This window comes from Monodon monoceros, unplaced genomic scaffold (genome assembly GCF_005190385.1).
Source record: "Monodon monoceros isolate NGI ecotype Baffin Bay Population unplaced genomic scaffold, NGI_Narwhal_1 Super_Scaffold_3, whole genome shotgun sequence".
Taxonomy (NCBI): Eukaryota; Metazoa; Chordata; class Mammalia; order Artiodactyla; family Monodontidae; genus Monodon; species Monodon monoceros.
The window spans coordinates 95,725,954-95,751,894 of NW_021703780.1; the positions used below are offsets into that span (position 1 = coordinate 95,725,954).

Consider the following 25,941-nt stretch of genomic DNA (forward strand, 5'->3'; position numbering starts at 1 on the left):
CCAGACCAGGGCTCGAACCCGTGTCCCCTGCATTGGCAGGTGGATTCTTAACCACTGCGCCACCAGGGAAGTCCAGTGATAAATTCTTCATGGGTTCAAAAAGAGGTGAGGAAATTCATGCCCACCCAAGGATGCCAGAGAGAGAGAGACAGAGAGAGAGAGGGAGAGAGGGAGAGAGGGAGAGAGGTAGGTGTGGAGAGGGGGTGCTGCAGAGGGAGAGTGGGAAAGCTGCTGGATCAGGTACAGTCAGAATGGAGGGACCAGGCCTCCTGCTCAGGCCACTTTGGGGAGGGGGATGCCGGTTTTGTCTCTGCAGGGCACTGGGATGCTGCAGGGGTGTCCCGAGGCCTGTGGGCAGAGACGTACTGGGGATTGAGACACAGGCCTCTCACTGGACACACCAGCTTGCCACTGACGTCAGAACCTGGCTGTTGACTAATCTCGAATATATTCTTAACGATTTGAGGTCAGCACACAACATAGTGCCAGATTCAGAGAAACATACTCATTGCAGCGTGACACTCTGTTTGAAGCTGACACTGACTGGGCACTTTTGAGGCACCAGGCGCTGAGCGTGGCTCCTCCCAGCAGCCCCTCGAGGTGGGCGATCTAAGGAGCCCCTTCTCCCCCTGAGGACACGGAGGTCAGGAACGGCTCAGAGCCTCCCCCAAGGGCACAGGTCCGGTCACACCCAGGCGCGTTTGGATCAGAGCCCTCCTTCTTAGCTTTTCTCACGGGAACTTCACTGCACTCGGTGTTCGGGCTTCCAGGAAACAGTGATATTTGCCTGTCATCCTTTCTTCTTAGGACTTTACTCAGTTCCCTGTTTTCCGGTTCCAACCTCCTCTAACCTCTCAGGGCTGTGAGAGTCCACCTGTGTTCCCCAGTCCTCTTTTCTCTGCTGCTTAGCCTTGCTGATTAAAATTGCCTGAGGAAGAGAGGTTCAAGCCTGTCTCCGCATCCACTTTTGTTTTGGGAGTTCGGTTGTGTTGTCACTGTTGCCTTCAGTCCTCAGGCAAGACACTTCCCCTTTCTGTATCTTGGGTTTTTTTTGTTGTTGTTGTTTGTTTGTTTTTCATTAGGGAGAAAAAGTGCCATAAATCTTGGTCACTTTTTGGAAGTGAATACAGAGGGCATGTGTGGAGCGTATTACGTTTCTGTTATTCCAGCCGGTCCGTTTTCCCTTCCCCGATTGTAACATTAGTTAAACCTTAGTTTGCATTTACTTGCTGCAGATTGTTTAGGAACTTACTCAGTTGCCCGCAGCAGTTTGAGAACCTGACTTCTGCCCACCACTTCTTAGAGAGCTTTAAGAATAAGTTTGAATAAAACAGAGCTTGAAAACCAGATACCAAAAGTCCCAGAGACAAAGTGTTGTCCTCAGAGACTTACGACTCCAGGTAATATATTTGCATTTAGCAGAGGCCTTCCATAGGTTGTATGTGAACCGAAAGGTGGAGTGTGGGGTTCCCAGGGGGCCACATGTGTGTCCAGTCTCTTGAAATCGTGTCCTCTGGGGCTGCTAGTGCCATTGTATAGAGAGCTAGGTGTGTGGGTCTCTGTTCCTTGGTATCTTCTCAGCCTTAATTGCCAAGACCATTATTGTTCAATTGTCAAACACTAAATGTTATAAGAATTAGAATAAATTAGTGCAGAAGGCTTACCATTCCTTCTGGCAAATCTGCTTGCCAGTGTCAACCATTTTACTCTTCTAGCTGTTTCTTGGTGGCTTCGTGTATTAGCATCCCAGGTTCATTGCTGTTACTAAGGGTAGGCTGTGGTGACTTAAATGAGACAGACGTTTATTTCTCTCTCCTGTGACAGTCCAAGCTGCCCAGGGCTCATAGGGCAGCTGCCGAGTGTCAAGGACCAGTTTCTTTCGTTTTCATTGCTCTGTTGTCTGGGACAGCTGGCTGCCAGCTCATACCTGAGATGGCTACTCTGTGCCTCCACACGTGCCTTCCAGCCTACAAGAAGGGCGCGGTCCCCTGGAAGCTGCAACATAACCTCCCTTCCCAGGCCGTTGGCCAGGACTGGTCACATGATCACGCCTAGTTGCAGGGGAGGCTGGGAAATGTAATCTGTAGCTGGGAGCCTGTGTGCACAACTAAAGCGTCTGTTACTCTAGCAGAGGAGGGGATACATACTGGAGGGACAGCGCTGTCTTCCTACAGCCCTCTGCTTTGGGCCACCCAAATATCCATATGCACCCTTCCTCCCACAAGCAAAACATGCTCACCCTTTCCCCAGGGGAGTGTCTTCTGGCAAGGGGAGTGAGTCCTTTGTTTGGTCCATCTGGCAGCCCCTTGTTCTTCTCAGTTGACCAGTGATCCTCAAAGTGTGTTCCCTGGACTTCTAAGCATCAGCATCCCCTGGGAACTTGTTAGAAATGCAGGTTCTCAGGCCTGACCTCAGCTGCCGATTCAGAAACTCCAGGGGTGGGGTCCTGAGTCTCCCTCCAGGATATTCAGGTGCGGATAAAAGTTTAAGAACCGCTGATCCAGCACCTGGTTCTCTGACTTCTGGCTCTGTCTTGGAGGGTGGGGTAGGCATCGGGGGAGCATGCCTATGGTCTCAGTGGAAGTGGGAACTGGAGAGGCTGCCCTTATGGGGGGGCTACACGGCTTTCACAGCTCACTTCCTGCTGGGGGAGGGGTTTGGGCACCTGGGAGGAGCTGTGGTATCAAATAATGGCCGGCTTTTGTCACACCAGGACTGTGGCTTCTTTGGCGGTACAGGTCTCTCAAAATGCTAGAAGCTTCTGGTCTCTTGGCTTCTCATCAGCTCTCTGTGTGATAACCACAGCTGATGATCTAGCCTAGGTAGCTTAATTCTTAACCCTGAAAGGTTTGTTCTTTCACTTGGTGGCCTGTGTGCTCGGCCTGCCCCCCTCTCCTCCTAACTGAAGGTGCACGCCTGGAGCCTCCCTCGAGGCCACCTGAAACAATAGCTTAGATGGGACGGAAGCACTCTTATCTTGACTCTTGTTTCTGGGCTCTGTGTCTGGCAGAGAGCCCCTCCTGCAGTTCATCAGTGGACTGAGAAAGGTGGAGTGGGGATTAGAATGGTTGGGACCATGATCACCTCCTGCTGGGGCTGACCCTTCAGGGCCCCTGACAGGGAGGTTCTTGGTCAACTTGGATTGTCTACCACAGGCCAAGAGTCTTCCTTTTCATCTCTGCTTGAACATGGTCTGGCTCCAGTGGAGTTCTTCTCCCTCTGTTGGAGGTCCCTAAAAGAGAAGCAACATGTACCAACATTCAGAGCATTTTCAGCTTCTCCCCTTAGAGTTATGGGTGCTCTTAGCACGTGGCCTGCCTTCCGAGGGTCACGGGTGACGGTTTTGCTTTGGTGTAAGAACAGTAGTCAGCTTTCCAGTCTGCAATATCTGGGTCCTTGCCACCTGGAGCATTATTATATTGATTTAGCTCCGGTAAGAAAGGCCAAAACAACAACAGGTTAAACTAAAAGAGGGTTTCTTTCCACTAGCAGTGTGTGTGTCGGCAACCCAAAGCTGATAGGGTGGATCCACAGTGTCAGGGATTCAAGCGTTTTTTCTACCTTATTCTGCTGCCCTGCGCATGTGGCTTCCACCTTGTGGTTTGAGATACTCGCTCCGGCTGTTCCTCTCTTTTCCACATTCCGGGCAGCAGGAAGGGGAGGGGATTTTCTTTCCTTTTAAGGGTACAATCTGGAAGATACGCTTTATCACTTCACAAAGTTCTATTAGCTAGAACCTAGTCACATGACCACAATTAGATGCAAAGGGAGTCTGGCAGTAGCTAAAAAATGTGGTTTTTAGCAGCCATATGTCTAGCTAAAACTTCTAGAATATAGGAAGACAAGGGGAATGGCTATTCTCTACCACATTTGTACCATCTCTAAATAATGTGTTTCTCCTGTTCTTTTCGTATATATCAATTTATATATTATCCGTTAACTTCCTAGACCAGGATTTGGCTGTACATACCTCCTCTCCCCCTTTAGCTCCTCTGTGGGTCTGTAGGTCGTTTTTCTAACTTTTAACGAATATCATTACATATATAATTATTTTTCCATTAGCTCTAGGCAGTGCCTCTTGATGCTTCACTTTGTAAGGTGAAGCATCGTTTACTTGCCCTTTCTTACCCTCCCCTCTCCACTTTCACCTCCCGACTTCTGGCAAAGATCAGTCATAAAGTGGTCTTCCATGGATGTCTTCACATCTCCAGGCTCTTCTGAGCCCACAGGGAAGAGCTGGGTCTTGGATGAAGCCCCAGTCTCTGGGTCAGGACAGGAAGAGGAATGCCGCCTTTGTGTCCTGATTGAAAAAATGTCTTTTTGTGATGGGGAAAGTACTGTGCGCATAGGACGTCCGTAGGGCGGGTCATGGTGCAGAGTAGCATTTCCCCAATCACATGCCCCAGATGTGTGCTCCAGCAAGTTACGCCGTGCAACTAGAGGCTTCATGAATCACTAACCTTGGGAAATCTGTATGCTTTATCAGTGCCCCCTAACTTTGGAGAGTCACAATGCACACCCAACGTTTTAAGGCTCTGATAAGTTCTATAGCAAAGAAATCTATTTACGTCAGTGTTTTCCATTTACATTTGACCACAGAGCCCCCTTTTCATTTGATACTTATTAATATTCCCATGGAACCAGTACACTGTGGGAATCACTGCTCTGGTACAATGGTGGCCATGGTGCAATTGCTGGGCATCCCAGGGGAGCCTCATTATAGAGAGTCTGGGGGACCAGGGGCAGCATTTGCATGGCCAGGTCAGCATTCAGTGTCAGGAGATTCTGACCCTGGAGGCTAGGGCCAGCCATCACCCTGGGGCTTAAAACGTGAGAGTCCTACTCCTGAGGGGGACTTTTCCCGACCACCAGGCTTATTTAGGGAGAGGGCTGTGAGCCAGGCTCCAGGGTCTAGGTGCTGGCATCTGCGGGTCTCAGGAGCCGGAATCAAGGCAGAGGCCGATGTATCAGAGCTGTGGCTTCCAGCCAGAGGCAGGTCGGCTGTCATCACGGCCACTGCGGCAGGCAGGGGACCTGATTAAACGCCACCGCGGCAGGCAGGGGACCTGAGCCTGCCGATGGCGGGGGTCCGATGGCTCTAACTCTGAGCATGGAGGCTCGAAACCAGGTGTGCCTGATTTGTGAGGTGACACTCTCCCTCGTTCCTCCCCATAGAGAGTTACATACACAAAATCTGGACAAGAGAGTCAGTAGTGAACTGAGACATATTATCAAGTGCCTGCTGTGTGCTAGGTGCCGGGGACGCAGCAGTGGAAATACAGACAAGGGCTCCGACCTCAAGGAGCTTACAGTTTAGTGTGGGAGACGGGCATGAACAGGATGATGGCATAGAGACGTGTACCCAAGCACAGCAGGAGTGCTCAAAGGAGAAGTGTAGGTCGGGTGGGTAGGTAGGTAGGAGGGTGGGAGAGGGGAAGGTTTGATCTCATCTGGGGAAGCTTCCCCAAGGAGCTGAAACTTGAGCCTCCATTCAAAGGACTGGCGGGCCGACCACACAGGCGTATCCAGGCAGAGGGAACAGCACGTGCAAAGGCCCGGTGGTGGGAAGGAGCAATGCTTGGGTGTGGTCAGGTCTACTTTCATCAGGAGTGTAGGGAAGGTTTTCGAGGGCTTCTACCTGGGAGTACCCCCATTGCTCTGGCCACAGTGGGGAACAGGGGCCTGTGAGGTTCCAGGTGTCAACTGAGTAGGAAAGCAAGAAGCTTCTGGAACCTGAAGGGACTCCAAGGGAGGTGACCAAGGTTTCATCTTCCCATCTGCTGCTACCATCTTCCTGGGAGTTTCTTTCAAGTTTCCCAGTTTTCACGCAGTCTCTTCTTGGTTGTGCAGCTTTCACAATTTCTAACTTTTGGTTTGGCAGCTCAGCCAAAGTCATTTCCTTCCTGGAGCTGGGCTTTCACTGCGTGGGGAATTTCTATCTGCTGCCTAAAGTGAAATGGAAGAGAACACACCCTTTCTCTCCCAAAGAGGCTGAGCTGTTGCAAGGGTCAGACAGGGCTCGTGTGTGTTCTCCTGGAAGTTTTCCCAACATCCGCCCCTTTCCTACCACTAGGGGACAAAAAAGCGTGGGAAGGACTCAGACCCTGGGGCCCCTGGAGACTTGCCCCTGGGCGTGGCACTGCACAGGGCCAAGACTACCCCCCGCCCCCTGCGCCAAAGTCCTGGCCAGGAGTCACTGTTATCTGAATGCTAGTCATAACTTGTATTTAGCACCTAATATGTGCCAGGCAAGCATCTTATCTCACAAATCTCGCTATTCCCATTTTACAGATGAGGAAACTGAGGTGCAGGGATTAAGTAACTTGCCCAAAGCAACCGACTGGAAAGGGATGCAGGTCTGCGTGACCTTAACCCCTGCTGGGGGAGGTCACTAGATGGCATCAAGTCTCTGAAAAATAGGCGTAGACGTTGCCCTGTCTGCTTTTCTCGTAAATGGGGGCGCTTCAGAACATAAGCGATGTGAGGCTCTTCTAACATCCTTGCTGTGTGGCTCAGGATGGTCTTCTGACTGTCCTTCTGCGCGTTAGTTATTCCACTGGAAAAGAGCGAGGCTTTAATCACTGCAGGTTTCTTGGGAGTAAATGTGAGCATGGACAGAGGGGCTTGTGTGTGGTGCCTCTAAACCAGCCCCCAGCTTTTCAGAGAGGACGGGTGGGAGCTGGAGGGAGAGGAGCTGCGGTTTACTGAGCTCCCGCTCTGTGCAATGCGGTCGTAAGCAGCTCCTCTGGGTTACGAGCTTTGGACACATGTCGAGGTTACCCATTAATCAGGATGGGCTACGTTATGTTGCGGTTACAGATAAACCCAGAAATCTCAGCTGTTCAACACAGCAAAGAATCAATTTCTCCAAGTGCAGTGCTGGCTCCTGCCTTCTTGCACTCGGCAGGCCATTGGGAGTGCACGGCTTCCAGGGTCACTGTGGAGGGGAAGAGACAGATGGACGAGGCTCGCCAGCTCTTAATTGCTTTGTCCAGGAAGTGACAGTAGCATTTCCACTTAAAATCCATTGGCCAGAACCAGTCACGTGGCCCCAGCCTAACTGCAAGGGAGGCTGGGGTCTGAGAGGGAGCAAATGACTGTTTGGTAAGCCCTGTCTCAGCTACTGGGTACCTCAGTTCAAGGGGGTTTATTTTAAGGTTCTGCCTAACCATGGCCTACGAGATCTCACGTGGACTAAACCCTTGCCCAGTTCTCTCACCTCATCTTGGCTACTTTCCCCCGCATTCATTCAGCTCAGCCACTAGGGTCATCCTTCATTTGAGGAGATGCACCAAAGTGTTTTCTTCCTCAGGATCTTTGCATATGCTATTCCTTCCCCTTAGAATGCTGGCCCCTCCCCAGCTCCCTTGCATTCTTCCCGTGGCTCATCCCTCTCATCTTTTGGGTCTCTGCTTAAATGGCACCTGCCCACAGAAGTCTGCCCTGGGCACCCCGTGTAAGTAAGTGTCAGGTACCCCCCTCCCTTCCTCCAGTTTGTTGTCAGCATAGAGCTCCTCCCAGTTTAAAATTAGGTATCTTTTAACTGTCATGTGAGTTTTGATAAGTCAGAGTCCCCAGTCCCTAACACAGTGAATAAATGAATAAGGATGGATGAGTCATTTTAGCAGCCGGTGAGCAGGTCCAGTGGAGGAGCCGTGATAGGACGATTAGGTCTTAAGACAGGCCATGCCCTCTTATTTGCCTAACTTCCAGTCTTGCTTGAGTTGGGAGTTTTGAGTGGTTTGTGTACGTGGACTTTGGATGCCCAGGAAGGTTGAGCCCAGGGATTGGGAGGGAAAGGAAAAGGAAAAGAGAGGATCCAGAAAGCTCTTTTTGTCTTGATACGGCCAGCTGGCACCTAGGTTCTTTAGTTAGGGATGAATCACTTTCATTTGCTCTAGAAGGGATCTGTTTCAGCCACATGAGTCAGAATAAATACAAAGAATAAAAACAAATTTATAAATATTACCTCACTGTTTACTTTGAGGGCTGAGAAGAGTGCGGGCAATTCCAGACTGTGCTCACTGGGGAAAGACCTTGCTGGCAGCTGGAGTCCCCTCTGCTCAAGCATGTGGCTCCCGGATTTGCCACTGTGTTAAATGTTCCCAGGCTGCCAGCCGGCGAGGAGAACCCAGACCCCTCTGCCAAGGGCCCAGCACACATATGCCTTTTGACCAAAGGAAGCGGGACCTCAATAAACAACATGTAAATAAGAGAACTGTTTCAGGTTTCACTTTACTCAAGTATAAACTAGAGAGAGCAACTGTGCTTTCTCCCCAGAGGTATCCTCTGAATTCAGTAGGCCACACCTATGGGAAAGCACTTAGGACAAAAAAAAAAGCCTGACCTAGACTCAGGGGTGATGATCCTAATGATAGTAAATTACAATGGTAGCTTATAACTGTTGACCACTTACTTACTTCATCATCTCGGGGGGTGTAGGGTACAGTTCCTCATCTCACTTGTCGGATGAGACTTGGAGCGTTTCCCTTGCCCGTGAGCCTGGCTGCGGTGTGCATGGTGGGCTGGAAGCCCTGAGTTCATCTTTGGGCTCTTGTGCTCATTAGAGAGAGTGGGACATCCTGAAAATACAAAGCAGAGAGAAAAAGGAATCAGGCCCCTCGTCCCCTGGGAACCGTGGAGAGAGCACAGAGAAATGCTTTTGCCCCCTTTCTCTGCCCCCTGGTGCCAGAAACTCAACCCTCATCACTCCGGGTTAAGCCAGTCGTTCTCAGCCTCACCCAGGGAACTTTCGAAAGCATCCAGACTCTGATTTAATTGATCTGAGAACCAATGCATCAACCCCTTGGTGCCCACAGACACTGAAGCTGTTATTTCGAGCACTGGCATCCCCTCCCGTCCCTAGGGGCACTGGCAGGGAGAACTCCAAGCTGCCTGTCCTCCTGTGTGTGACCAGGGGCTGCCAACGACACAGCGGGCGGAAGCAGGTCTAGCTGGGCTTCTGTATTACTCATCCCCACGGCCACTGCACCTTCAAGGCCCTGCCACTGCCCACTGAGAGTCATGTGTCCATTAGAGGGTTTTTTTTTCTTTTTTGTTTTTTTTGGCTGCGTTGGGTCTTCATTTTTGCGCGCGCGGGCTTTCTCTAGTTGCAGCCAGCGGGGGCTACTCTTTGTTGTGGTGTGCGCACTTCTCGTTGCAGTGGCTTCTCTTGTTGCGGAGCATGGGCTCTAGGCTCGTGGGCTTCAGTAGTTGTGGCGCGTGGGCTCAGTAGTTGTGGCTCGCATGCTCTAGAGCTCAGGCTCAGTAGTTGTGGTACACGGGTTTAGTTGCTCCGCGGCATGTGGGATCTTCCTGGACCAGGGATCGAACCCGTGTCCCCTGCCTTGGCAGGTGGATTCTTAACCACTGCACCACCAGGGAAGTCCCCATTAGAGGGTTTAAACTGTTGGATACAGCCATCCACCCCATTTGCTTCCTTCAGAGACCCTAAGTTGGGATCAGAGGTTCTTTTGGGGAGGGAGAGAGGACAGAGGACAGAGGATGACTATGTCACAGTTTGTGTCCTGGCCTTGGCCTTGGCCCAGCTGCTTTTTGTATCTGGTCCCACTGAGTCCTGGGACTGTTCTGGGACAGAGGGGTTATAATTATTCTGACTCCACGGAAGATGCAAATGAAGCTCAGAGGGTTAAGAAATCTGTCCTTGCGTGTACAGCTAGGATTAGAAAGCCTGGCTCTGGAAACTTCCCCACACTTGCTCTCGCTTCTACTCTATGATCACAATTCCTATTTTTGGATCTCATGATCCTGCAGAATTAACTTTATGCATGGAATCTTTGTGAGATTCCAGCGGAAGAAAGAGTGCTGTCCTGGAAGCATGAGGCTGTTCCCGTACATCAGTCATAGGAATAAATGATGTAACCGGCTTGCTTTTTGGTCCTGGCCTTGGCAGACAGGAAACTCACAGGAAACTCGTGAGATTTAAAGCTCGTCATGACCCTTTTGCATGAACATTTTGTCCTCCTTTGCTCCATCCTGCCCTCGATGTTCTATTTTTATTTCAACGGCACTCTGGTTTATGTACCGGCCCAAAGGAGTGGGTGTTGTATCCGCTCAGCTATCAGGGGTAAGCTTCCAGGCATTAAGGGCAGAAAAGCCACAGTTTCTCCCTCTTCTGGGTTTGCTGGTGGGAAAAGAGGCAAGCAAAGGCCTGCCCTGCGCCTTCCAACTAAGATCGGGCACTGGCAACCTAAGAGTCAAAATGAAGATGTGTCCTGTTTATGCCTCTTATTTATTGTCTGCATCTGAACACTCACAGAGGGCTGAAACGGGGGTTTCACAGGAAACTGAAGCTTGTCATCTGATTGTTACTGCAGGCCTGATGTTGGCCTCTGTGGCTGGGTGGGGCCCTCGTGTGTGACTAGGTGGGAGGGGGCACTGCAGCAGAAATGCGCTGACAAGCTCTGTCTCAGGCTGGCACCCGCCGGTGCTGGTGCCCATGCCTCAGGGCTGTTCCCTCCTCGGGCGGGCATGTGCCCCAGTCCCACATGTTTGCATGGACCACGGTGCCAGCTGTAGGCCCCTGCCTGTCACTGCAGACTCACCTTAGGTTGAGAACATAATGGAGCCTTTTCTGTCCCCTGTTGGTGGAGGCCGGGGAGGTCAGCCACAAATGGGTGAGTGGCTTTGGTATTCCTGCCACATAGGTCTTGATGGAGAGGCAAAGATCTGTGCAGAAAGGGAAAGAAATAAGGAATAGGACACTGAAGTTAGGTCAGGCCAGGACCGTCACCTTCACTTCCATTTGTCTGATGACGAAACAGGCTCAGCCGGGCCTTGGATGGGGGGGAAGTGCCGCTTATTCTGGGGACGCAGGCAGTTGGGGTGCAGGTGGCACCTTTAGAAGCTGATGCAGCCAGGAACACCTCCTACTGTGGTGGGCTGTCTGGGGTCCCCTTCACCAGCAGGCCCGGCCTGCCTGACGCGAGGGGAGCTGGGGCCACAGAGGAGTCACATCTGCCCTTGTGTCTCATACACAGATGTCATCATGAGGATGGCGTGGACATGGCCCTTTGAGGTACACGGGTAGGACCCCAACTGAGGCAGTTGGTGGAGGGAGGGTGCGTCAAGGGGCCGTCTCCCTGGGCCAGAGAGGGGAGGGCAGGGGGGAAGAGGGCTCAGAGTGGCATTGGGACCCCTTCCTCCTGGGGTCTTTGCTTCTGCCCTGGATCTTCTCACGAGTCAGCCTTCACTGCCAGTGACTCTCACCGGCAAAGTTGTCACTTTGCACGAGGGACGGTGTCACCCTGTGCCTGTGGAGAGCAGTGCATTACGTGAGCAGAGACGTGGGAGTCTGTGAGTCCTGCCGGTAGGACTGCCCTTGGGGAGGAGCCTCGCTTCTGGGATCCCAGTTTGGGCCAGAAGGGCCTCTCCCTGAGGCGATTGGGTTGGGGGCGCGTGGTGCCTGAGGACCCCAGGTGGGGAGAAATGAAGTGTGTGTTCTCCGGGGTCCCCACAGGGTCCGTAAATCCTGCTCAGCCATTGGTTCTGGCAGGGGACCCCGCCTCCCTGAGCTTCCGTTTCCCTCTTTGCTACCCCTAGGGTTGGGGTGAGGATACGCACAGTGAAGGTGTCAAGTGCACGTCCTAGACCATCAGTGGCAAAATCCAGGAGCGGGCGGGCCCTGCCTCTGCTGCTCAAGTGCTTTCGGGCTACTCACCCTCATCGGAAGGCTCCGTTCTAGTCCCTGTTCGAGCAAGCTTGCTTACTGACTTTTTTCTTAAGAAACAATTTACTGTGCAACTGATACATACATGATCACTGTTGAAAGATTCTGCCAAATGCAAATAACCCCCCGAACCCACAATTATACAGTCCTTGATAATCACACCATCCAGAAATGTTCACAGTTAGCATTTCCTGTGTATCCTTCGGGTTCTTTTTCTCTTCATATGTAGATGTCTTCTATAGTTTTACACATATTTTACAAAAAAAAAAAAACCTGGGTAACACATTATATATCCTCTTTCATTGTCAGTCAACAATATATTGGTGGTTGCCAGAGGTGGAGTGCGGGCCCAAAATGGGTGAAGAGGGCCAAAAGGGAGAACTTCCAGTTACAAGATAAATAAGTACAGGGGATGTAATGTGCGGCGTGGTGACTGGAGTTAACAATACTGTATTTCGCATAGTTGTAAGTTGCTAAGAGGGTAGACCTTAAAAGTTCTCATCACAAGAAAAAATGTGTAACTGTGTGGTGATGGATGTTAACTGGACTTACTGTGGTGATCATTTCACAGTACATGCAGATATCAAATCATTATGATATATACCTGAAACTAATATAATGTTCTATGTCAATTATATCTCAATTAAAAAATATATTAACACCTCTCCGTATCATGGATATCCACATACATCTTTTTAGTTGCTATTAAAGTGAAAAAAAAAACCTCACACAAGTCAAAATATTTAAATGAATAAATTCATAGAGACAGAAGGTAGAACGGTGGTTGCCAGGGGCTGGAGGAGCGGGGAGGGGGAGTTGGTGTTTAATGAGGGCAGAGTTTCAGTTTGGGAAGATGAAAAAGTTCTGGAGATGGATGGTGGTGGTGGTTGGACAGCAGTGTGAATGCGCGCAATGCCACTGAACTGTAGACTTTAAAATGATTAAGATGATAAATTTCATGTTAAATGTATTTTACCGCAATTTAAAAAAACAAATACAGTAAAACAACAAAAAAGTGTAAATGATGCGGAGCTGTGTTAAATGAAAACGGAAAGACTCCCGAACTACGCTCCTTACACCCACTCTGGGCTGTTTAAGAGGTGACCCGGTATTTTAAAAGTATGATAACAACACCACCAATGAAGTTCCCATGTTTTGAGCTAATTGGTTAACATGTGCTATCTCCCTTAGTCTCATGGAAGTTATCCAAAGCAAACACAGCTGGGAGGTGAGGGAGCTGGTGTCAGGTCAGAGCCTGGACTCTGAACAGCTAAGCTCTGCTACTTCTTTTAGAAGATAGTTCCATTTAAAAGAACAGTATGTCAGTAAAGGAAACAAGGAAAAAGTCACCCACTATCCCCATTCGGCCTTCTGGTTACTTTTGTGCATTCCCTCTGGCCTTTCCTCTCTTGCTTGTACCCTTTGTCCTGCTGTTCCTCAGTCGGGGCCCATCTGCAGAGGGGAGTAGGGATGCTGAGGACAGTGGCCATGTGGGTGGCTCCGCCGGACCGGATGACAGTGAAACCAGCCCCAGGTTTGAATCCCATCAGCTGTTTGACTTGGGACAAACCATTTTACCCGTCTGAGCCTCAATATGCTCAAAAATAAAACGCAGAGAATTCTGTTAACCATCAGAGGTTGTCAGGAAAATCAAATAAATCTGCGTCGCGCCGTACACACTGTAGTGCCATTCACTGAGGCGTTGCTAATATTGTTCTAGTCCCAAAGCTTGGATCTGAGAAGCTTGGTCCCGTGCTTGGTCCCGTGGTGACGATCGGTTTTGTTGAGAGAGAGAGAGACACTGTTTACCTGTTGGAATAAATGCTCCTGGAGACTCAAAGGCTGTAAGTGTGTGTTTTGTCTCAGCCCCACCTGGTGCCCACGTGAGAGTGAGCAAGTGGGCTGGCCTTCCCCGGGCTTCAGTGCCCTCTGTTTTTTCAGTTCTCAAACATGGGTCCACCTCTGACCACCAGAGGGTGAAGTGCCTTGAATGCAGGGCTGTAGAATTTGGATTTGGTCTGGGAGGCAGTGGGGAGATAGGAGGATTCATGTGAAGAGTGTGTGCCTTATCCTGCCAGTGGGGACTCGTAAAGGCTTTAAGCAGGGAGGTGGTGAGGCCAGGTCTGTATTTTAGCAAGATGCAGCCTGGGGAGGGCTCTGGAGGCCACTGGAGCTGGAGGCCGGGACCATCCTGGAGAGAGGATGGCAGTGGTGGGGGGAAGGGAGAGGAAGCAGGTTCACTCGTAGCAGGCTCTGTGGAAGCTGGTGGAGACACACCCTCTGGCACCTTTGGGGTTTCCCAATTCAATGCAAAGAAGTGATTACTCTGGAAAAACAGGTGACCTCCACCCAGGCTCTTTCAGCCAGTCCTGCCTGACCAGGCTGTGTGATCTCAGACAAGCCACTTAACCTGCTCAGGCCTCAGGGTCCTCATCTCCACCAGGCTGCAGTGAGGGACCTTGGGAGGATTGCGTGCGTGCAGAGCTGGGCCTGGCTGTGCGTTGTGCAGTGTCGGCTGGCAGTTGACGTGGCTGCTATTTTCAGGCTTCCCGTCTCTAAAACAGGGAAGGATGCACATGTCTCCACTGCTCTTGGAAGGGGAAGCTGGAGGACTGCCAGTACTTTTATATTTAGGGGCTCGACTTAGGGACTCAGCCGGGTGGAGATCTTTGACTTCCCCACGTGTTCAGGGAACCGTGTGACCTGCAGAGGCCTTTCATGTCTGCACTCTCATTCCCCCCTCCCAACAGCCCTGTGAGGGAGGCAAGCAGATGTTATCATGTTATCATCATGATCATCTCTCTGTTTCATAGGTGAGGAAACAGGCTCAGAGACGGAAAGTGACTTGTCTAAGGTCACACAGCAGCTAGGACTGGAAGTCAGGTGTGTCTGACAGAGTGTCTCAGCTGGACCATTTCGGGTCCAAGAGCTACACCTTACACATGGGGAGGCCGAGGCCCAGAGGGAAAAACAGCTCTCGGGGGGGCACATCGTGAACTTGAGGCTGAGGCAAGACTCTGATCAAGGTCTCTGATTTCTGGACCCAGCCTGTCGATGGCTAGCCCCCTTCATTGAATGATAATAGCTTTCTTTCTTCCCACCTCGTTTCAGGGAAATCAGTTCCTGAAATCAAGTCTTCCATCCCAGACTTCCTGGATGCGGTGAAGCCAGGAAAGCCTTTGGCAGCTTCTGTAAGAAACACTGATGATGAACAAGAAACGGAGCAGCCCATGAGGCCAGCCACCTTTCCAGGCCCGGGTAATTCTAATTTAACTTAATTTTTTAATTTAAAGAAGATTTATTTAAGGAAATGTTTTATCTATAAAGGCATTTAGTTCAGCATATAATAGCAGAAAATTGGAAACAACAAATGTGGATGGCAAAGTTAACCACAGATGGTGGTGACAATAAAATCCTGCTGGCGATGATGTAGGTCTGTATACATACATGGAAATATGCTCACGATATACTGAGTTTAAAAAGTTAAAATGTCAGACGACAAAAGGATATATACCGTCTATTACCTCTTTTTTTTTTTTGGTTGCTCTGCACGGCATGTGGGATCTTAGTTACCCGACCAGGGATTGAACCCGTGACCCCTGCTGTGGAAATGTGGATTCCTAACCACTGGACCACAAGGGAATTCCCAGCGAGGTGTATTTTAATTGTTATTATTAATTTTTTTTTTTTTTGGCTGTGCTGCACAGCTGGTGGGAATCTTAGTTCCCCAACCAGGGGTTGAACCCGTGACCCCTGCATTGGAAGCGTGGAGTCTTAACCACTGGACCGCCAGGGAAGTTTCCCATTTTTGTAAAAAGAAAAAAACAAACTCAGTAACTGGGGGCTTTCTATGTGTCAGACACTGTTCTAAGCCCTTCAAGAAGTTGAACTATTTAACCCTCAACTAACTGTATGAGTTTGGTATTGTTTTTCTCCCCATTTGACAGATGAGGAAAACGAAGCACAGAGAGGTTAAACAGCCTGCCAAGGTCATATGCTCCGGAGCCCAGGTATTTTACCTGTGGTTCCGCAAGCCCCCAGCACAGGCAACTGAGCCATGTGATTTGAACGCTTATATCCTCAACCGCTGCACACACCCCTACCCCACAGCCTCTCAGCCCACTTCAGCTTTGTCTCCATCCCCTTGTGCCCAGGGAAGGGCTGGGGGACAGTTTGCCAAATGATGGAAGGACTCAGCCAGCGGGTAACTTCCCGAGGGGTACCCGCTCCTCATGCCGTCCTCCCCACCTCTCCCCCGGAGCCCCGCCCGCCTTCTGCTCTCCTGCAGCCTCATGAGTGGAAAGCTGGAGACCCCAAATCCATGAAACCTCCCAAATCCGTTGACGTGGCTCCCAAAGCCAGGGTCAGCGTCGGCTGAGAGGCGCGTGCACGGGCTTTTGCATCAGGCGGACCCATATTTGAATTCCAACTCTGCCCTTTCCAGCAGGAGAATGACTAAGCCTCTCTGTACCTCATTTTCTTCATCTGTAAAATGCGCATAATAATAGAATAATAATTCCTAACCGCCTACATCATCGTGTGTGGTTAGGAATCATACACCTTGGTGTTGCCACCACGTAGGTGCTCATTAAACGTTAGCCGATATTAGGAACATTCCAGGCACCCCAGATACGTTGAGTCTGGAAAGTTAATCCTAGACCAAGGAGTCTAAATTATTTCCTGTAGCTAAAGAGTTTAAAAAAGAAAAAAAAAGAGCAGAACTTTGATCAGCAATTAAAGATAAGGGGAAATGGTCCTAAAGCTAATATGATACTGATCGATGGCCAACGGGAAAGATAATAATAAAATAGGGAAATTCTAGGGGAGTGCTGGTGGAGCTGGAGGAGGTTACTGGTATAGCAGCTTCTTCAGAGGTTCCTTATTTAGGCTGCCGTGAAAACAAGCATCATTATGTCTCTGCCAGACTTTGCACCCTCCGCTTTCTTGAATGGCACTTGGGAGGACATGTGCCCAGACAGGTCAGGACAATAAATAGAATCTGTAGACAGAGACAGGAAGTTGACTGTCTATCTTTGCCCAAACTAAAAATAAGTGCATCATCATTAATTTCATCAGATAACCCAAAGCCAGTCTTTTCTTGGGAAAACCCAAGGTTCCATTGGGCCCAGAGTTCCAGCTGAGTATCTCGTAGGAGTGGAGAACGTGGAGGCAGAGGTGGCTGGGGAGGAGGGCACACACAGGGAGGAATGGTGCCGCCTGTCACTGAATCAGCCTGACCACCCAGGGAGGGGGCTCTTGATAGCTGGGGAAGGAGACATAGCCTGCCAGAGCTCCATGGCTGAGCAAGCGGTGGGACTGGGATTCAGCTCAGGTGAATTGTTCCAGAGCCCACATCCTAACCTCTGTAGTGGGGAGAGACATGGAGAAGGAAAATACACGAGCAGATGAGCCATGGACAGGTTCTAAGCACCTCCTTAAACAGATTCTCAAAGCTAGATTTCAGATAAAAGGGCTCTGGGGCTTCCCTGGTGGCACAGTGGTTGGGAGTTCGCCTGCCGATGCAGGGGACACGGGTTTGTTCCCCGGTCTGGGAAGATCCCACATGCTGCAGAGCGGCTGGGCCCGTGAACCATGGCCGCTGAGCCTGCGCGTCCGGAGCCTGTGCTCCGCAACGGGAGAGGCCACAGCAGTGAGAGGCCCGCGTACTGCAAAAACAAAAACAAAAACAAAAACAAAAACAGATAAAAGGGCTCTGAGTGGCTGAAATAACTGTTGCAAAGCCTTACCTATGGGAGAGGCCATCGTCTGTCCATCAGAATTGATTTAATCTACACATAGTTTTACCAGCCTTGGTACCCCACATATACCAGAGACTGATCTTTGTGCTTTATGCCATGTCTTTTAATCTGGACAAGAACTCTACAAAGAATGGACTATTTCTGTGTTTTGGGGTTTTTTTTCTACGTCTGAGAAAGCTAAAGAAAGGAAGCACAACCCACCCAAGGTCAAATCTTTAGTAATGACAGAGCCAGGACTTGAGCTCAGTTCTGTCTGCTACCAAGAAAGAGATGGGGAAGCTGTAGAGGCCGACCCACTGCCAGCCACAGGGCAGGATCCAGAAAACCCCGAATGAGATACAGAAACATTGCGTGTTCTTTGTTCCTGCCTGCAGTGACGCAACTCAGCAGGACAAGATTTGGTGCATTCTGCTTGAGAAAGCAAAGGTTCTAGAAAGATTTCTGTGGGAAATGGCACCGTGAAGGGTTAACTCTTAGTGTTTTGGAAATGACATTTGTGTAGACCACTGTCTTCCCTGGCCCAGGCCTTCCATGAGTGGAAGCAAGGGCTAGTTCTTATCTGATTTCTCAGCCTTGGGGCATTGGTTCCAATTCCACTCCCTCCCCCCTCTCCCCCTCCGCAAACCACCCGGATAAATAGACTCAACCACCCCTAGTAGCCCTCCTGTGTCACAAGAGCAGACCTCAGTGATCCCCCCACACTGAGAGGCCTGGTGCAGCCCCCAGAGCAAACCCCAGGCATCAATCAGACCAGAGAATCATGGCTGTGTGAGGCTAGTGCTGACCTTGGCCTCGCTGGGCAGTGGGAGAGGATGAGGGACCGTGTGTGCAGCCTGCTCTGAGGTCAGTCCTGGGGCGGGGAGAGCAGATAGAGCAGAACTCCAGGAAAGAGGCAGGAGGGAAGTCAAGTTGGCCTGTAACAGCAGTTCCCAGAGGGTAGAGTGTCTGTCCCCAGTGGCACATGGAGCACGGGTGTTAGGCAGAGAATATGTCACATGCACAAAAACTAGGGATTTCAAGGCTGAATATGTAATATGTGAACTGGAGTGGATTGAAAGAAAACATCAAGTAACTCACTGTGGAGCAGCACAGACACATGGCCCACACCTAGGAGATGGATGACTGTGACCACAGTTTGGGTGACGCAGGCCAAGGGTATTGAGCTGAGCCCAAGAGAAGGCAGGGCAAGGGCGGAGGCCTCCACCACTGGAGCAGCAGTGGCCAGGAGCCTTACTGCAAGGCAGTCTCCCCTCCGCACCCAGTCACCAGGGGTGGGGAGTCGGGGTGGGAGCAGCCTCGGGAAGCACGGTCTGGGTGCATGCGGATGCGCGGATGGATTTAAGTGAACAGCTGGGCTCTGGTCGGTTACAGGGCTGCCAGCTGGTCTGTAGCACGTTGCTGGTTGTAGTGATTTTGTTTTTTATTTTACCTTTTTATTTTTTTAATTGAAGTATAGTTGATTTACAATGTTGTGTTGGTTTTAGGTATACAGCAAAGTGATTCAGTTATATATATAGATATTCTTTTTCAGATTCTTTTCCCTACAGGTTATTACAAAATATTGAGTATAGCTCCCTGGGCTCTACAGTAGATCCTTGTTGGTTATCTATTTTATATATAGTAGGGTGTATCTGTTAATCCCAAACTCCTAATTTATCTCTCCCTCACCCTTTCCCCTTTGGTAACCGTAAGCTTGTTTTCTATGTCTGTGGGTCTATTGCTGTTTTGTATGTAAGTTCATTTGTATCACTTTTTTTAGATTCTACATGTAAGTGATATATGCTATTTGTCTGCCTGGCTTACTTCACTTAGTATGATAATCTCTAGGTCCATTCGTGTTGCTGCAAATGGCATTATGTCATTTTTTTTTTATGGCTGAGTAATATTATGTTGTATAAATATGCCACATCTTCTTTATCCATTTATTCTGGTTTTATTTTTTCCTTCTTTTGCCAAAGGTTTAATTCCCGTGTCTGAGCTATAGCTCTTACCCTGAAGCTCAGTTTATATGTTTAAAAAATTTTTTTGGCTGCGTTGGGTCTTTGTTGCTGTGCGCGGGCTTTCTCTAATTTCGCCAGCGGGGGCTACTCTTCGTTGCGGTGCACGGGCTTCTCATTGCGGTGGCTTCTCTTGTTGCGGAGCTCTGGGCTCTAGGCACGCGGGCTTCAGTAGTTGCGGCATGTGGGCTCAGTAGTTGTGGCGCACGGGTTTAGTTGCTACGTGGCATATGGGATCCTCCCGGATCAGGGATCGAACCCATCAGGGATCGAACCCGTGTCCCCCTGCATTGACAGGCGGATTCTTAACCACTGCGCCACCAGGGAAGTCCAAAGGTCAGTTTAAGTTGTAGTGCACTGAGAGACAAAGAGGGTGTGTGTGAATGTGTGTGCGCACCTGTGTATTTTGGGGAGGGGTGTTTGTTATTAGTACCCCATTCTGGGGGTTGCTGGTGCAGTGTGGGTGTACCAGCACGGTACCTTCTCAAGTGTAGTCCTTTCAAATATCGCCAATGCTGGAAAATGTGAAAAAAAGGAAACAAACAAACAAACAAAAGACTCTAGAAGCAGCAGACAATGCAGGGAGAGAGGCTTAGGGGGGCCCCTGCTCTGAGAGGATGAAAGAGCCTCAGGCTTTCCATCAGGTGAGTTTTGTTTTATCAGTACGTAGTTTTGGAAGGCTGATTCTAGCTTCACCATGGTGCTGTTTTCAGTATTCTGAGTTAAGATTTTCTATGGTCAAAGGTCCACATTAATCACTCCTTTCTTGATGAGGTAAGCCAGAAATACTTGAAACAGGTGGATTTGGCCAGCAACCCTTGGGTCAAAGTCAGTTTCCCTTGGAAGGGCCGGCCCCCTGTTACTCAGAGGCCAGCCCTGCAGTAGGGCCACTTGGGTGTTTCCAGCGGTGACATCTGAAGCTTCAGGCTTCTGGTCAAGGTCCACTTTCATGTGGGTCAGCTACGTGGCCTGTCTTGTTCCCGGCCTGCACCTGCTCTGACCTGCAGACCCCAGGCTGCCCCATTAGCCTTCAGATTAATCTTCACGTGGTGCCTGTTGAAGACATGTCACCCACTTTAACCTGACTTTTCCCTGACCCTGAACTACTCTTCAAGCCACACCTCTCTTGTGAATCTTCTACATTCACTAAGGGATTAAGAGCACAGACTCTGGAGCCACTGACTGGGTACCCTTGGAAAGGTTGGGTCACCCCTCCGTGCCTTAGTTTCACCACCTGTAAAGAGTAGGTGATACTGGCATCTCTCTCCTGGGGCTATTATGAGCGTGAAATGAGTTAGCTCAGGGACGCATTGGGAATGCTGTCAGTGTTTGCTAACTGAGCGTGCCCGGAATGTTTACTGTTCGCCTGGGCTTTCCTGCTGCCACACCTCCTCGTGGGCCGGTTCCATGGCCTCGGTGCCCTCCCTACGTCATAGCTACTTGTTGCAAATGTTTTCCCCGTTTTGAAGCTCAGGTCAAGTGTTCCTTCCTCTGTGAAGCCCTCCTTGATCTCCCAACCCACTAAGGCAGGCTTCTCCTGCCTGTGCCCTGGGAGGCTGGTTATTGCCATTCCTGCTGCCGTGGAGGTTTCTGGAGGGCAGGCTCTGTAGCTAATGTACCTGTGTCCTTCTCTGCTGCTTTTGTGGGAGGTGGGACAGTGTAGGGGTTAGAAGGCCGGCCCAAGGATCTCCATTTAAAGGCCGACTCTGCCACTTACTGTCAGTGTGGCCCTGGGCAAGTGGCCACCTCCAGTGCTTCCCTTTCTCCACCTGTCACACGGGGACTTTGTATAGGACCAACCCACAGGGCTGCCATAAGGCTTCCACGGGGTAACGCTCGAGCAGCGGGTAGGCTGGCGCCTGTGGTGTCAGGAAATGGCAGCTGTCATCACTGACAGTAAAATGTTTGTGGAGTGAATGAGAGACTGACTGGGTCTAGGGACCAGGCAGGGACCCGTCCCTCCTTCCTCCAGTGGCTGTGGCCTGACCCACCGTCCCCCCTTTCCAGGGCCTGCTCCAGCCAGAGCCAGCCCCTGGGGCCCTGCTGAAGATGCCCCTCCTTCCGTAAACACCGACCTGCCAGCCTCATCGGATTCCAAGGTAAATCCTCTGCCCCCCAGCAGTAGCCCCCAGCTGTGACCCTCTCTCAGAAATGCAACGTGTTTATTCCTCGGGAACAGTGTGGGGGTTAGGGGTCAGGGTGAAGGGGAGAAACGAGGCCCATTGAATTGCTCTGAGCTTCTAAGACTCTCAATGCTGGCCCTCAGTAAATCAGGGGCGGGGAGAGGGTGCACTCTAGTTTTTAATGAGCTTTTCCGTTATTTGTATTTAAATGGGAGCTGATAATTGGCATCTTCCTCCTCCCAAAATTTCTTGGTTGCAGTAGTCAAAATGCCTCCCCTTCAACCTTTTTTCAACACAAAATATATTGCAGTTATCCTGAATTTTTAGTGATTTGGGTCCAGGGTCACAAGCGACTTCTGTGAATCTTAGGCATTTTTGCCTTTCTAGGCCCTTTCTTTCATTTAGAAATATTACTTAAAATTATACTTTACGACTGCAACGGTATAAAGATGAACATAATCCAAGTTGGATTAAAAATTAAAACATTTTCTTCAACTTGAAAAGTTCATTTTTGTTCATCAAACTTCGAAAGAAATTACGTTAAGATGTTTTCGTGGGCCCCTAAAGGTGTCCTGGGCAGAGTGCCTGGCGGGGAAGCCAGTGCTACATGGGTCTGGTTAGTGGAGCTCTTGCATAAAAGGAACTGTCACTTAAGCAGGCTTATTTATTTTTTAATAATCATTTTCAAAGATGATTTAGTAATTGGAAGAATGTTCATGGTATAACGTTTAGAGAAAACACTGGAAATCAAAACGGTGGGTGCGGCATGGTCCCAATTTTTAAAAATAAATTCTCGTGTATCTAACTGGCAAGAATTACACTAAACTTTAATAGCAGTTAAGTGGATAATGAGATCATGTATAATTAGCTCCCCTCTAATTATCTAAAACTGTTTATAAGAGCACATATAACTTAAAAAAAATGGAAGTTTATGTACACCTATTTTTAAAAAGAAAAGGGATTGATGCAGAGCTGCTTTTCTTAGGCTTACACAGGTTATGTGAACCTGTGTCCTGCTTCCCGGCATGTATACCGTGTGCAGGACCGGGGACACAAGCCCAGCCATTGACCCGCCGTGTAAACTCACTTCAGTTCTTTGACCCCCTTGGTGCTCACCTTTGTAAACTGGGAAAAAAAAAAAAAAAAAGGAAACCTCCACCGTGGGCCGGGAATACTCACATTTTAGTTAATCTTCAAAATTACCCTCCAGGGTATTATGGTTATCTTTATTTTTGCTGATGAGGAAATGAAGGCTCAGAGAGTTAAGCAACTTGTCCAAGGTCACGGAGCAAGTTAGAAGCAGAGCTGGGATCTGTCCTTTTTGCCATCCCTCCTCACTGGATGAGATGATCCCCTTCACCCCTCAGCTCTGCTGTTCTAAGAGTCCCTGAGGTAGTAGGGAAAATAGTATTTTCCATATTAATTCCATATTAATCTCAGTCTCTTCTCTCTGAATTCCCAGGATTTCAGCACCTCCATTCCTAAGCAGGAGACACTTTTGAGCCTGGCTGATGACACCCTTTTCTGGAGCGAGGTGGACGTGGTCCAGGCAACTGATAACTTCAACCCAAACCACAAAATCAGTGAGGGGACCTTTGCTGATATCTACAGAGGGCAAAGGCTCGGCACTCCATTCATCTTCAAGAAGCTCAGAGAGGTGGGCACTTATTGGTTTCCAGTAAGGGGTGGAGACTACATGCTGAGGGTAGATTTTCATGTTTCAGTGTCTTTTCCCACAGGTGCCCTGTTCAGGTCCAGGATCAATTGAAAAATTCTTCCAGGCAGAGGTACAAATTTGTCGTAGGTAAGCCTCCCCTTTGGAAAACACTTTGCTTGATAGTGATGGCCACTAACCTGTATATAGTGCTTCCTCTGTGGCAGGCACGTTTTAAGCATTCTTTTTAGGTAAGCTCATTTAATCCTCACAAGACCCCTGTAACATGGCTACTGTTTTCACGTTATTTTACACATGGGCAAATTGAGGCACAGAGACGGTAAGTGTCTTGTCCAAGATCGCACAGCTAGTAAGTGGCAGAGCTGGAATGTGGTTGGTTGAAGTAAAGTGAGCCTCCCCGTCACAGAGCTTGGTGGGGGTGACTGGGAAAGAGAGGGGGAGGACATTTGGATACCTGGACACTTATCTTGGCTCTGCCGTCATTGCCTGATGGATTGAACACGCACATACTGGACCCCTGCAGTGTGCTGGATACCAGCTGTCATTCAACCTGGCAAGTCACTGTCTGAGTTCCTCTGCCAGTGTGTAGCCTCGGGCGGTGCGTGATGATTGTGGAGTATTTTAAGAAATAAAGAAAATTATAAAGAGGAAAATAGAAATCACCAATTTTCCATAGCACCTGTAAGTAACTACTACGGTATTCAGATTTCGATATATTTTCTTTAATCCTTTCTCTCTTCATACATATGCATGACTACACACACACACACGCGTGCGCACGCACACACATATACACACACACTTATCCACACACAGACACACTTAATGGAAACGGGAAATCTGATTCCCTTTCCACCTTGGCGTAGTGCCTTCCTGGAGTCGGTAGTCACTCCTTCATTCATTCATTTGGCAAATGTGAGTCGTCAGTCAGGGCCTTTCTTTGTTCTAGGGAGTGCAGACATGAAGAATACACAGCCAGTGGGGAGAGTGAAGTGTAAATAACTCTACTGAGTGTGAAAATTGTGCAGTAGGATGGCCTGGGGGGAGTGGAGGGGGGCCAAGGGATCAGGCAGGAGGCCGTTGCAACAGTGCTGGGGAGGGTTCATTGGGGTTGGACCCAAGGCAGAGGAGGGGAGAATGAAGGGGGTGTATTGAAAGCTATGTATGACAGTGAACAGTGACTAATTAGATGGGGGAGGTAAGGAGGTTTCTAGGAAACTGGATGGATGGATGGTGGTGCCCTTGGTTGAGAAAATAACTGTGGGCAGAGAAGCAGGTTTGGAACTTGTTGAGTCTAGGTTGTTCACCTGGAACATTGGGATGCAATTTGACAGTCAGTTCTGGTGTGTGGGATGTGCCTGGAGATGAGAGATTTCGGGGTGTTCCTCATAGAGGTGAGAGATTCCTGGTGGAGAAGCTTATGAAACAAGATGATGGGCCCAGCCAGGGAGATTCAAGTTTCAGGGGAAGGCAAATGAGGAGGGTCTTAGTAGAAAAGGCCAAGAAAGAGCAGTCAGAGAGGTGGGAAGAGGGTCAAGAGGGAACAGTGACTCGGAACCCACCAGAAGAGGATTTCGGGGAAGAACCCTAGTCCTGGGAGTCAAACAGACCTGCTATCTGGTCCTGGCTTCAGTGTTTGCTAGTTGTGACCTTGGGCAAGTTCCTTAACCTCTAAGCCTCTGTTTCTGGAAGACGGGTGGTTAGGGTGTCATGTACTTTGAGTTACTTGATTTTAAGCTCCTTGAGGGCATGCAGTTGTCATCTCTACCCTGTTGCTGGGCTCTCAGGGTTTAGAGCATTTAGTACCTGGGAGGTTACTGGTGGCCTCCAGGGGTGGAGAGGGCAGAAGAGGTTTAGGAGGTAGGAAATGGAGCGGTCTTTGATTATTCTTTCCGTCTGACTCCTCATCCCTGTACTGATGTCTGATTTCAGATGCTGCCACCCCAATGTCTTACCTCTGCTGGGTCTCTGCACTGGAGAACAGTTTTACAGCTTGATCTACCCGTACATGGCAAATGGTTCTTTACAGGACAGACTCCAGGGTCAGGTAAGGGGCTCGGTCATGGTCAAAGAACAGGATTAGGCAGCACCCAGTTGGAGAATCAGGGTTAAGGACTTTTAGGAGTCCAGAGGGGAAGGGGGCCTTCGAGAGACCCTTCGAGAAGAGGAGGTGGGCCAAGATAGATAAGATCTGGCTAAACATCTTCAGGTAAAAACCTATTTAAAATGTTTTTTGACAAGAGGCATTTAAGTCAAGAGCAAGACAAAGGTACCCCATCGTGCTATATTATTCAACATTGTTCTGAAGTTGCTAGCCAATGCAATAGGACAAGAAGAAGAATTAACTGAGTATGGAAATTGGAGGCAAAGTTTTATTAAAAAATGCTACTCTAGTTAATTCCTATTTGCTCGTGAATTTATGGAATATTTCAGAAAAGATACAAGAAACTGGTGCCTTGACCGCCTCTGGGGAGAACTATGTAGATGGAGCATAGGTTGGAAGAGAAACTTTTACTCCACACCCTTTTGACCTTTTGCAGGTCATACTATGTGAGTGCTGTATCTATTAAAATTACCATTTTTAAGACAAGCCTCCTTCCCATAAAATCCTCAAACAGAGGGTAAAAAGTCATTCTGCAACAGAATTATTGCTTCCCTTGTCAGGGACCAGACGAAGCAGTTATTCATGGTATAATAA

At 49.4% G+C, this 25,941-nt stretch overlaps 1 protein-coding gene across 1 annotated transcript in view; it reads left to right on the forward strand.

Moving 5' to 3' along the window:
* IRAK2 (interleukin 1 receptor associated kinase 2) overlaps positions 1–25,941 on the forward strand; it is a 57,995-nt gene that overhangs the window by 11,854 nt on the left and 20,200 nt on the right. Inside the window, exons 3-7 of the mRNA XM_029242626.1 lie at positions 14,801–14,947; positions 21,453–21,544; positions 23,031–23,225; positions 23,308–23,372; positions 25,176–25,290. Coding sequence (XP_029098459.1) covers positions 14,801–14,947; positions 21,453–21,544; positions 23,031–23,225; positions 23,308–23,372; positions 25,176–25,290 — 614 coding nt within the window. The remainder of the gene's footprint in view (positions 1–14,800; positions 14,948–21,452; positions 21,545–23,030; positions 23,226–23,307; positions 23,373–25,175; positions 25,291–25,941) is intronic.